The following is a 12,077-nucleotide window of genomic DNA, read 5'->3' on the forward strand; positions in this document are numbered from 1 at the left end:
CCGCCTGCAGATTCCAGACCCTTGAGCTTTGTGAACATGACTCTCAGGGTTCTTTACTCCTTAGAGAAACCACGGTGGATGAAAACGTTGGATATTTAAACTTACGAAGATGAAAGTACAGCTCTTGGTTTCATGGGAGTGAGGATACACTTGTTGGTGAGAATCGGTTTCCTTCAGTTAGACTGGAGGCTGTGCTGGCATTAAAAGGTGGCTGAGCCTTTTGACCTTGGCCACACCTCAGTGGTTTCTGCACAGCTCCCTTCACTAGCGCTTTGTTTTCCTTTAGGCTTCCCGAGGAAAAAAGTATACATCTGTGAAACAATAGTTTGGGGTGGAGAAACAAACAGAAAGACAACGTTTGTTTATTTACTGACAGTCTAAATTCGGATGCCTGTTGACAAGAAGCCTTGATCTGCCCTGCATCTCATTCTCTCCTTGGATTATGGAAACCTACGAAGGTGACTGATCCTAGCTCCTACCCCCTAGGAGTTCACAGTTTAATCCCTAAATCCAGGTGAGAAATACCCCATTTGCCAAGGTAACCGTGAGTTAAAGTCTATGGTATCAAAATCACATCCACTGCCTTTAGTAAAAGATGTTTCCACCTGAAAGACTACCCTTGAAAAGGGAGAAACTGCTCCAAGTGTGGTGTTTCTACATCGTCCTCATTAGTCCCCAGGGAAATTCCAAGGGGGTAGAGACCAGGAATAAGGAGTTTCCTATAGTTCTCTTGGTTGTGACGCTAGAACAATATTACTCCATTAGGTTTGTAACGCAAGATCTTTTAGAGTAAATCCACACAACAGCCTCCAACTTGAGTAAGTCTTCACGTGTCTTAAAACAAATCGCTGACAAATTCCAACAACTCCTTACACACTGCCTTGAAATTTGTTAAACGTAAAATCATTCCAGGATTATGAAAACCACTTGGCTGGCGTGGCCTGTGTGTATACATATGGTATGTGATAAATAGTTATCAACGCATCTCCCCAGGGTTCTGCTCAGGCTTAGTCTAATATCAATCTAATCTGCAAGATATAGGCAGCTAAATACAATTTGAAATAGCCCCAATCTGGCCACTGACTACTAGGTAGAATGAATCACCCTGAAGTCTTGAGGAATTTCCTGAAATGCCTTGAGATATTACCTAACTGCTTATCCAAAGTATCTCCCAAGATTGCTGCCTGGTTACCCCGGTTCATATTCACATAAAGGCGAATGTTTGCAGCTGTGTGGTTGGTACCATTCCCCCCTGGTAACAAATACTTCTAAACTCTACAAAGCAGAACCATTGGAAAATCGCTGTCTTGCTGCAAGTAAACCCTTACCTGGTTAAACTCAGCTCTACCCCACTTCCCAATTCTATCTCCAAATTTCTGGAATAGCAGACAGGCAAATGATACTACCGCACTGCAGAACCGTGCAGTGTTAGCAAACAAACAGGGTTGTGTTCATAGTCTAAAACCGTACCGCAAATAAAGAGTTGTTGAAAATTGAAAGAGCATTTAATTTCATTATTTCACTGGATCTCAAATTCTCAGATCAACGATCTGATTTTTTTAAAGTCAGCAGGGTAAGGGCCACATCCACGGAGTGAATTCGTGGAGGGAAGGGAGAAAGTTGGTGTAGGAGCAGTTATTTTTTTCATGATGACTGTGACCCACAGAGTAACTAAATTAACTTCATCCAGGGAAATTAAACAGATTGTTTACTAAGTAGGGTGCCCCCCCAAAAAATTCACAAAGTCCCCCAAACCAGTGGAACCATTGTATTTTGTCAGGAACACCTATGGGGCAAATTGTAATTAACTGGTAGTAGCACTTGCTCGGAATGCGTCAATCAGACACAAACTGTTCAAGCGATTCTGACACGTTCTGTCACCTAACTCGGCTCTTGTGATTTTCTCAATGGATTAACCACCGGGAGCAGCTGAAACTCTAAGAGAAGTTCCTTCTGTCAAATATTGAAAAACGGGATAGGTACACGCAACGAAAAGATTCTTATCAGTAGCCATCCAGATTATTCCAAAAGGAAACAGTTACCAACCAACATAATTCATAGCTAGGAGAGGCGAAAAGCAGTCAATTGAAAGTGAACGTTTAAAAAGTTAAATCCACTCTGCAGGCTAATGAAGGGCTTGCAAACCTCAAATGTACAAAGATCTGAAATACTAACAAACCAAATAAAAATATCCACTGTATATAGTGAAGTGAGTCAGAAAGAGAAAAATAAATACCGTATATTAGCACATATATGCAGAATACAGAAAAATGGTACAAATCAACCAGTTTGCAAGGCAGAAATAGAGACACAGATGTAGAGAACAAATACATGGACACCAAGTGGGGAGAGCAGGGTGGTGGGAGAATGAGCTGGGAGATTGGGATTGCCATGTATACATTACTAATAAGAAAAAAATATCAAGTTGTATACTTTAAATATATGCAGTTTATTGTATGTCAATTGTATCTCAATAAAAGTTCTTAAAGAAAAAAAATCCACTGTATAAATAATAGGCACAAGTTCTCCAATTTTAAGGATTTGGGAGGAGACTCAAGTTCATCCACAACTCTTGTGTATATTAAGCAGGAATAGCTACCTTCTGTACCTCCTATACCTCCTCACAATAATCATATAAAGTGTAATTACTGCCCCCACTGTGAGTAACCAAGCTGAGAATCCAAAGAGCCTAAGTAATGTGCCCAAGTTCACACAGCTAGTGGGAACAGAGAGCACAGGAACCCAGGCTGCGAGACCCCCTCCAGGGCAACTGACTGCTACCTTGGATGACTTAACCTCATCACAACACGTAGTTTTTGCGTAGCTTTTGTAGGTTGAAAGTTATTTGGGCTGAGAGACACAGAAGAGGACCAATTAGACGCACTAAGGAAAAAAAGCTGTCCTGGCCCCAAAAAGGCTAGTTCCAGACTCATGATACTAGATGCCACTGCTTTCAAGCTTTTAGTCTATAATCAAGCCATATTGAAACCAGATTTACAAGCTCTTCAGAGGAGAGCTTTGTGATTTTCTAAAGCAGACATGTTTGGTATTTTAGGAGGGAGGTCAAACCCCCTATGGTGCAGTGTTTTTAATAAAATCAGTTCCGCAGAAATTAGAGACACACCAGTCGATTTTTAGGAAGGCTCTGAGCCATTCAAAATGGGGGGGGGGAGGGAAGCACATAAAAGATGTAACCACGGAGAGATCAATTTTTTCAAAAGGGGCAGGAGAAACATCATGGCAAATTTGGTCCCATTTGTCTCTGGTTTGGGCAAATTTCCACTTAGAAAGGGAAAATTACTTTTGGGGGGAGTTCTATGTCAATATTAAACAGGGACCATTCCTGGTCAGCCCAGCTGTGTACTGACACATCAAGGCAACAGCAAACATCTCCATGAGGGAAAAACAAACAAACCCGTCACCATCCTTACATCACCGAATCAGCTAGGTCATTATCTCATGAAGGGTCCTCTATCTCTGCCCTTGGCAACCTCTACACTCTCGCAGGGAACCAAAAGTAGACTCTATTTAGTTCTTAGAAAAACCAGAGTGGAGAAACCTGCAACATTTTCGTCAGAAGTCCAAGTTATGTGTCGATCTGACTTTAAAACTGGTGGCAAGAACATGTACAATACTAAATAAGAGGATAGCAAAGGGAGAGGATTTGGTATTAGGAAGAGACAGGGCCCATCTATTACGTGGCTACAACTTGAGCCCCGAACACCCTTGGCACGGAGCCACCATGCCACCCACCAGGGGGGTGCAAACAGCCTCGTGGATTTGGGCAGCTGGGCCCAAACAGAACCACGTGGAGACACTCTGTATTCACCTGCCATTAAACTTATGTGATGTTAGTACCAGCACAGACCCAGACCTTTCCTGGAGGATGGAGTTCACTGATTTCAAAGTGTTTCAAACAGTATAAATTTCAATCCTTCATTATTCTGTTACCTAATGAATTGCAGAGTTCCCAGTTAACGGTGTTTGGAAGAAATAGGGTGAATAAAGAATAATAGCAGGGCCGGCAGGGAAAGAGGCCACTTCAGAATCACGGGAGGTGCACGATGTGCTCCCTGACAGGAGAAGGTAGGAGGGGCAAGAAGTCTTCCAACCTTCAAGCTACAAAACTACTGTAATTTGATCTAAAGCTTGAAAGAGGCAGTGAGGGTGGAAATTTCACCAACTGCCCATTTTCATCCATTCTCTTTACTTAGGTTTGGAGAGTTAGGCCCCAAAATTCTTTGGCTCCCTCAGAAATTGACACACACAAAACTTAATACCTTTTATAAGTTGTAAGTCACAAGTGCTGCAAGAATTGTCAGTCTCAAAAAGCACAATACGAATGCCATCATTTATTAAAACGCGTATTTATTCCATAGCCTAATTTGTTTGGGGCTGTGGGCTACTAGTATTAAATAACCTAGACAGTCATTTTTAGACTAGTCATTTCAACTCAGATGCTTCCATCAACCGGGCGAGTGCACCTGTCTTCTTAAGGAACCCAAATTATGCAGATCATAAAATATCCCAGAAAAAAAATGCAAAAATCCTTTAACATTCAGAAAAGAAAACCCCAGATGTACTCAAATATGCAGGCTATAGGTTAATTTTTAGGCAAAAGTTTCAAATATACAAAAGAATTGAGAGAAGAACCTACCAATTATTCTCACATTTAAGATAAAAAGACCCATTTGGCAGGAAAGTACACAAATGTAGCATGGGTTTAAATTCTGACCTGGCTGTATTGCCAAAGTCCTCTAGGAGTGGAAACACTGTTATTTACTGCATTAGTGGCTAAAATCAACAGTCTATTTGATTATGTTAAGAAAAGAATCATTTGGGGAGAAAATTATTATTTAAATCTCAATTGATATGTAACGTTCGCTACTGAAAATCCTTCTAAAGACTGGAAAGTAAAAAAAAAAAAAATCATAACACTGTGTGGAAGCAAGTTTTAAAAATTAGGATCATGGTACAATAATGTTTGGCTAACCTGGGGTCCAATATATTTAATTAGGTTTGATACAGAATAAACCGATGAATTAGCAAGTAAAAGTAGACAATCACTAACTTTACCCAAGAAAAACAAAGTTTCATTTAGTAAGCATTTTTTTTCCCTTTTTTGATTGGAGGTAGACACATTTAAAAATGTACTCTAGAGCACCTGGATCAAGTTGATAAATATCACCCTTTGCTAAGGCAACTTCAGAAATTGATCAGTGATATCTGACCCAGTATCAATGTTTCCGATTTCTCTTAGATGAAAGTTAAAAACCAGCATTATCCTAACAAAAGATTGTGGGTAAGACACTATAAATGACCCACAGTACACATTTAGAAATGCTCCACATTGTAAGAATATGACACATGCGTCATGTAAGAACAAACAATATCTTGGTCTTGTCTAAAAAAAAAAAAAAAAGTCAAGCCAAAATTTATAGTTGAGATCCTACTCTGAGCAACGATAGGTCTTCATCTGTATAATTAACATGTAGTTCCTTACCCTTCCCGTTAGTTTTTTAATTTATGACACGACACCGCTGAATTTCAGACAAAATATATATATATATTTTAAATCTTTACAATAAATCAAGATGTAGGAGCTTACATAGAGCACATTTTCGTTTATTTAGATACTCGATTCCAGCTCCCTCTGGATGCAAATAACCCTGGTAACAGTGTACAGAGTCTCCTCTTTGCTTTTTATCATTTTAAAGCAAATAATACATTTTGACTGTATTTAAGTCTGTGCAAATAATCCTTCAGAAGAAATATCCAAGATTCTGTTTGCAGAGGTCTTTCTGTCTCTCGAAGGGGATGACGCGAGTTCATTTTTCTTCAGATAAAGTGCTCCTGCCCAGCAGAATTCAAAGGGTCCCGGAAGTCCGGTTCTGTGAGACCCGGTCATACGAACTCCAGCTTCCCGTGCCCGCTGTACATGCCCCAGTGCACGAGGGACAGGATCCGGTCGTGGCTGAGGTCGGCTTGCCTCATCTTGTCGCATGTCAGACAGCAGTTCTCGTGGCCGCTCACAGGCACCATGCACTCCAAGTCTAGCTTTGCCACCTGCCCCTTTTTGGAGTGGTGTCCGTGGAAGCTGTAGTGCAAACGGGACAGCATCTGCTGCCGCTGGTCCTGCAGCCTCTTGTTCTCACTCCGTAGCATCCTCAAAGCCAACATGATGAGCAACACCAGGATCAGCCCCCCGGCAATGGGAACGGCGATGACGGCTGCCCGGAACCACAGCTCTCTGGAGGAAGTCAGCTCCTGCACTTTGGTGATGAGGTTTCTGCTCCCGTCATGCTGATACCTGCTCCCCTGTCCTAAAGGAGCACAAGCAACACGATGAAACCGCGGACACCCCTCCTGGAGATATGCACCAGTATCTCTCCGTGTTAGACGTGGCACCCCGTTAAAGAGAAGCTTACAATTCAATCAATATTTAGAACAGAAACGTTGCCGAAAGTCCCAAAACGTTTGTTTACAGACTGTCATTACTGATTAGTAATGGTCTTTTAATGGCTTCAAAATGTTGGGAGAAAAAAAAACAGGCAAAACCTATGACACAGACAGTTATCTAATGCTCAGGCAGACATGAAAGCTACTCGGCAGAGATGTATCTTTGCACCCAGCCCTGCTTCTCCCCCTGCTGTCTCTAATTACGTTAACAACAAAATCAATAGCAGACAGACAAAGTCGTGGCTGTCACAAGCCCAGAGATCAGGAAAGGGTCTGGTCAGACAGGGCTTCTCCCTACCTGAGGCCTCCCCCTTGGGAGGGGCAAGGACATCCTGCAGCCCCCTGTAATTGCACATGTCTTCGTGACAGCACTCCAACGTGGGCGCGGTGCTGCCGGAGTGGTTGTGTGCCTGTTTGGCTTGGCAGACGTCTGCTGTGCTTGCGAGAGAGTCCAGGCAGCCGTGGGTGAGCGGGGAGTTTGTGTTCTGAGGATCCAGAAGTCTGGAGAAGCAGGCGCTCAGCTCAGATTTACACATGTAACCAGTAGCCACGCAGTGGGCGGCATCACAGTAGCACCTGATTTCACCTGAAAACAATGGGAAATTGCATCAAACTGCTTCAGAGACCAGATGAAACATCGACGTAAGCAAGTGCGAAACCCCAAATTTCAGATTCACTCACTTCAGAGAATCTTCAGCTGAGGGCTTAGAAGAGCAGTCCACGTGGACTGGGAAAGCCCTTTGCGCAAGCCAGTGCTTGAATCCCGAGCCAGCTAAGTATCATTTTAGCACTGTATTAATCCGCGGAGCAGAGAATGAAAATTCAATTTAGGATAAGTTAGCAAATACTTAAAAATAACACTTGTTTTTGAAGCACAATAATCATCACCATAATTTCTCCTACCATGCGACACATTATATTATTTCTTCATTTTAATCCTACATGACGGTTCAACATAAAATGCTAGGCGTTTTGATTTTGTCAGTATAAATATTTGATCGGAACCGCTGAATTGTTTACTACCTCAAAAGGCTGTGCCAAGATTTAAGAGCTTTAGCTAACACCTTATAAAGTTATTAACTAGAAACACAACAATCTAGAAATTGCTCCAGTCAGGAGGTTTTAAAACTATGAAACTGGGCAACGATTTGCAACCTCTCTAGAAAAGGCAAACTTTGCCTATAAAGAGCCGTTCATGCAGGGGTGCTTTTAGTCAGTATATTGTAAAACAGGAAACTAGGCAGTTTACAATTAGTGGTTTGCTTGCCAAAGTCAATTTCTTTCAGCCCAAATGGAAAGTCATAAAACTGGGGGCAGGGAGGAGGGGGTAAAACTGCAAGGCTCACTCCTCCCCCCCCACCCCAACTCCCCAGTTTTATGTGTAATTCAACATGGGATCTAAAAGGGGAAACACTGAAACTGAAAATCCTCTGCTGGTTGAATGAAAAATCCTTAAGGAAACCTCAAATTTTTCTACAGGAAGTGATTAAAAGTTTCCTTTATAAAACTTAGTTTGTGAGTTGCAAGTCACAGTTAACATTCTGTCACAGCACAAGATCTGAGGCTTCCACATCAATTTCTAGTTGTAACAATCTGGGTCTGGGAGTAATCACTCAGACACTCTCTGAGCCGGTGGAACGTGGACCGTGGACCGTGGCCACTGTCACATGCCACTGCTGAAGCTACTGTGAGCTGAACTCATGTACACACCTTTCTCCCCAGCTTCCCCATCTGAAGTTTCATCTAGTTACAGAGACCGCTGCTCTGAAATTAAACACCATCCCCGGGCACCGCTGCTCTACAAACCTCTTCCCCCAGCCTCACCTTTCTTCCTCCTCCTCTCGTGAATGCCTAAGATGTCTCATTTAATTATCTGCCCAAATTCCAGGCCACTGTACGGAACGCTCAGCTTTCACCAGAGTCTGCTAATGCTTCAGTTCTAAAAGAACCCAGCCAACTCAACACAGATCTTTGGCAACCTGAGTTTCACGGTGCAGAGCCGGAGGTCTTGCTCCTGTCCTGACCGTGCTGCTGTCCTGGGTCTGGGCCCAGGTCCCTTTCTCCAGTAAGACCTTCCCGTCAGAATCCTGCTTTGCAGAAGTTCTTGACTCCTCTTTCCAAGCTTACTCGCCCTTTCGCATAAGGCTCATCAGTCTTAAGCGGTGATGACTGCATATCCCTAAGTCTGACAAATTCCACATATAGAGTGAAAGTAGAAATAAAACATTAAAAGTCCATTTTGATCCCAGTCACGTCAGACCTCGCGCAGAAAAAAAGAAAGCCGAGGACACGTAAAATGCTGCTTCCATGTTTATGAGAGCCTATTTAAAAGACTATATTTTCGATGACCTAAAACAGTCTAATAAAATTTTGACAGGTAACTAGGAAAGTTCTAACAACTTTTTTTTTTTTAAATTGGAGCCACATTGGAGCAAGGTGAATAGACTTTTGTGTTACTGTATTAAAACTCTATTTCTGCCGTCTCATAAGTTTCTTCCTGTGGCATGCGAAAGGCCAGAGGGGGACTGGTATTTTGAAACCGAACAATGCTCTTCTGTCTGCCCCCCTTTCTAGTTACTGTATGTGGTGATTAAACAAAAATGTCTGCTTCAGTCAAGGCGGCTACAGGAGAGACTGCTGGCTTCTTTGAAAGCTTTTGAAGTCCGCAAGCAGTCAGAAACCTCTGATCCCCTAATTATATCATTATCAGACACATAGTTTCGGTATCTGTGACTTCTGTCAGCCGCAGTCCGGCCCGGCTCGCCGGCCTTTGATAGGGCCGGGAGGCTCCTCCGCAGGCTGGAGAGGGCTGTTATTTAGGGTTAATTACAGCCTTCCTTCCAAAATAAATAAATACTGTAGCACATCATCCTCGCTGGCCTAGCTTATCCTTCAACCTCATGCCTGCTACACGGCAATTACAGAAGGGGTGGGGGGGGGGAGCAAAAGCTAAAAATGCTTCCTATTTTTAAAAAAATTATCTGTTCACAGAACCAACTGTAGGCAGAATTCATGGCGGGGAGGTGGGGGGGGCGGGGGGAGAGACAGAGAGAGAGAGAGAGAGAGAGAGAGAGAGAGAGAGAGACCCTGAAACCCCAAGGGAGTTGTTTGCGTTATTTCGACCTAAAAGGTGAAAGCCTGCAGCGGAAAAAAAGAAAAGAAACTGACCACTGCTTTTGTTTTTTTTCTTTTGGAGTAGTGCATATAAAATATGAGGTGAGTGGGAAATGGGCCCGCTGACAGCCCACACCTCCCAGCTCCTGAGAAGCAACACAGCCCACACTCCTGCACACGGACACACATCTCGGACACCTACACTCCCGGGAGGCACACACACTCGCGGCCTTACAAACACACTCACTCAGAGACACACACAAAGACGCTCACGGGCAGAGACATGTAAATACAGAGACACTCACACCAGACACATGCACTCCCGCACAAACACACGCCCAAATACACACACACGTTCACAGCAGAGACACATTCAAATACAGAGTCGCACACACAACCGAGACACACTCACGCACGGAGACACTCAGGGCCAAGCGGGGACACACCCACGCGGGCGCAGGGCAACGGGGGCGGGGGGCTGCGGTCCCTCCCGGCCGCCCGCGCCCCACGCTGCGGCCCCGCTCCCCGGCTGCAAGCGCTCAGAAGTTCACGACGGACAGACCTGCACAAACATTCTGACAACCACTCGCCCTGAGGTCTGACTCCACCTCCACGCGCCGGGCCCGGGACACCCGGGGTCGGTGGGGGGAGCCGCGAAGCCACCGCCGCCACTTCTAAGAACAGGTAACCTGTCGCGATCTGCGGCGGGCTCCGCGCAGGAGGCCACCTCTCCCGCCGCTAACAAAGCCCTGGCGGCGGGCGGGCGGGCGGGCGTCCCGGGACCCCGCGGCCCTCCCTGGGGAGCGCGCGTCCCGCCGGCCCGGCCCGGGCCGCCGGCACCCACCTTTGGTGAGCAGCACGGCCATGGCGCAGAGTTCGAGCTGCAGCCAGATGAAGATGTAGCTGGAGTGGCGATCCATGGACGCCCCCCACGGCCGCGGCGCCCCCGCCGGCTCCCGGAGCCGCGGCGCAGCTGCAGCCTACGGCTCCCGGCGCGCGCAGTGCATGGGTGCTGCCCGGGGCGCGGGGCCGGGCCGCGGGCGGAGCATGGAGCGCAGCTGGAGGGCGCTCGGGGCACGGTCCGCCTCCTCCGCAGGCCCGGCTGGTCCGCTCCGCCGGCTCGGCGCAGCGATCAGGGTGGGATCCCGGCTCCGCTCCCCTCGGCCGGCCACTCCGCGAAGGTACGAGCTCCGGAGCGCGCAGAGAACGCCTGCCCGGGCTGACCAGGCTCCGCGCCGTAAATAGAGCCCAGCGCCCGGAGCCGGCCGGAGTCGCCCCGCCCCGCCCCGCCCCGGCCCCGCCCCGGCCGCGCCGGCGCCGTCCGATTGGCCGTTGGGTTCCAGCGGCGCATCCCCCCGGCTGGGGGGCGGGTCCGGGCGCGGGCGGAGGGCTCTGCCCCGCGGCTCCGAGCGGCGCCGGCGTCTGGGCGGCGGGCGGCGCCAGCCGTCTCCCGCGCTCCCCCTCGCGGAGGCCGCGTGTCCGTGACCTTCGGGAGCGGCGGGTCGAGCCCGGCCTCCGGCCCTGCCTCGGGGCCCCGCCTCCGTACCCTCAGCCCCCGGCCTCGGGCTCGGCGTGCCCCAGCGCGTGGCTTCCTTTTCGTTCCCCGGAACTCGCGAGGGAGCCGCGCGGCGCGCCTCGGGAGCCCGGGGGAGCGGTGGCGGACCCCGGCGTGGGCCCCGCTGGGCCGCGTGCGCCCGGAGAGGGCGTCGGGCGGGAGGCAGGAAGGGGGCGGCTGGGCCTGGGGCCTTTCAGCCTTCTCCCCCCACCTCCCCTCCGCGCATCCGCCTCGCCCGCCCTGTGATCAATAAAGCCCAGACAGACAGACAGACTGTTGATCAGCAGGAGCCGCCGAGTTCTCCAGGGTAGACGGGACAAGCAGCCGGCTACAGACACTCAACGAAAATTAGCAAATCCAAAAGCACCCGGCGCCAGCGAGACGACACAGGCCGAGACTGACACTCAATTAACCACCCCCCAACCCCCCCAAACAGTCTCGGGCAAACACACCGGCTGACCCTGATCAATATCAGCCCCGCGGTGATCTCCTTTCTGAGATGCTAATTCATTTATTAGGACTGGGGGGGGGGGGGCGGGGGCTGTCCTCCCCAACGTACCCAAAGGCGGTGCTGGGAGGGCTGCTGCTTTTTATTTTCGTGGAAGGGAAATTCAGTTTAAAACTCTTATCTGAGGGAAGCTCTTTTCTCCCTTCCCTCCAAAACCTGGGATTAACTCCTGTCAACCATTTGCAAAATTTCCTTTCAGGATCCGCCAAGATTTTGCGATCTTATAAAATGTCAAGGCTTGAGGCGGGGGAGAAATGCGCATTTAATGCTAAGGCAAGAGAAGTAGTCAAACCCTTGAGGACTAGAGTGCAGAAATGAGCTTTAAGACTAAGAAGAAAAAATATATGTATGTATATATATATATATATATACACACACACGTCTCGAGGACTGAAAGTCAAGGCGAACCTTATAAATTTAAGCTGCTGAAAGTCCACAGAG

At 47.4% G+C, this 12,077-nt stretch overlaps 1 protein-coding gene across 4 annotated transcripts in view; it reads right to left on the reverse strand.

Annotated features, from left to right (window-relative positions):
* Positions 1-4,340: 4,340 nt before the first annotated feature.
* The window catches only part of BAMBI (BMP and activin membrane bound inhibitor), a 29,047-nt gene continuing 21,310 nt past the window's right edge, over positions 4,341-12,077 (reverse strand). For 3 of the 4 annotated variants that reach the window (XM_057732829.1, XM_057732827.1, XM_057732830.1), the window contains exons 2-3: positions 6,758-7,045; positions 4,341-6,323 (exon numbers count right to left, since the gene is read on the reverse strand). In XM_057732829.1, the coding sequence (XP_057588812.1) occupies positions 5,905-6,323; positions 6,758-6,995 (657 nt within the window). In that variant the 5' untranslated portion in view covers positions 6,996-7,045 and the 3' untranslated portion in view covers positions 4,341-5,904. Of the gene's footprint in view, positions 6,324-6,757; positions 7,046-10,417; positions 10,815-12,077 lie in introns of those variants that run through there. The other variant, XM_057732826.1, reaches the window with a different exon arrangement.

The sequence above is a fragment of the Hippopotamus amphibius genome, chromosome 4, assembly GCF_030028045.1.
Source record: "Hippopotamus amphibius kiboko isolate mHipAmp2 chromosome 4, mHipAmp2.hap2, whole genome shotgun sequence".
Lineage (NCBI taxonomy): Eukaryota > Metazoa > Chordata > Mammalia > Artiodactyla > Hippopotamidae > Hippopotamus > Hippopotamus amphibius.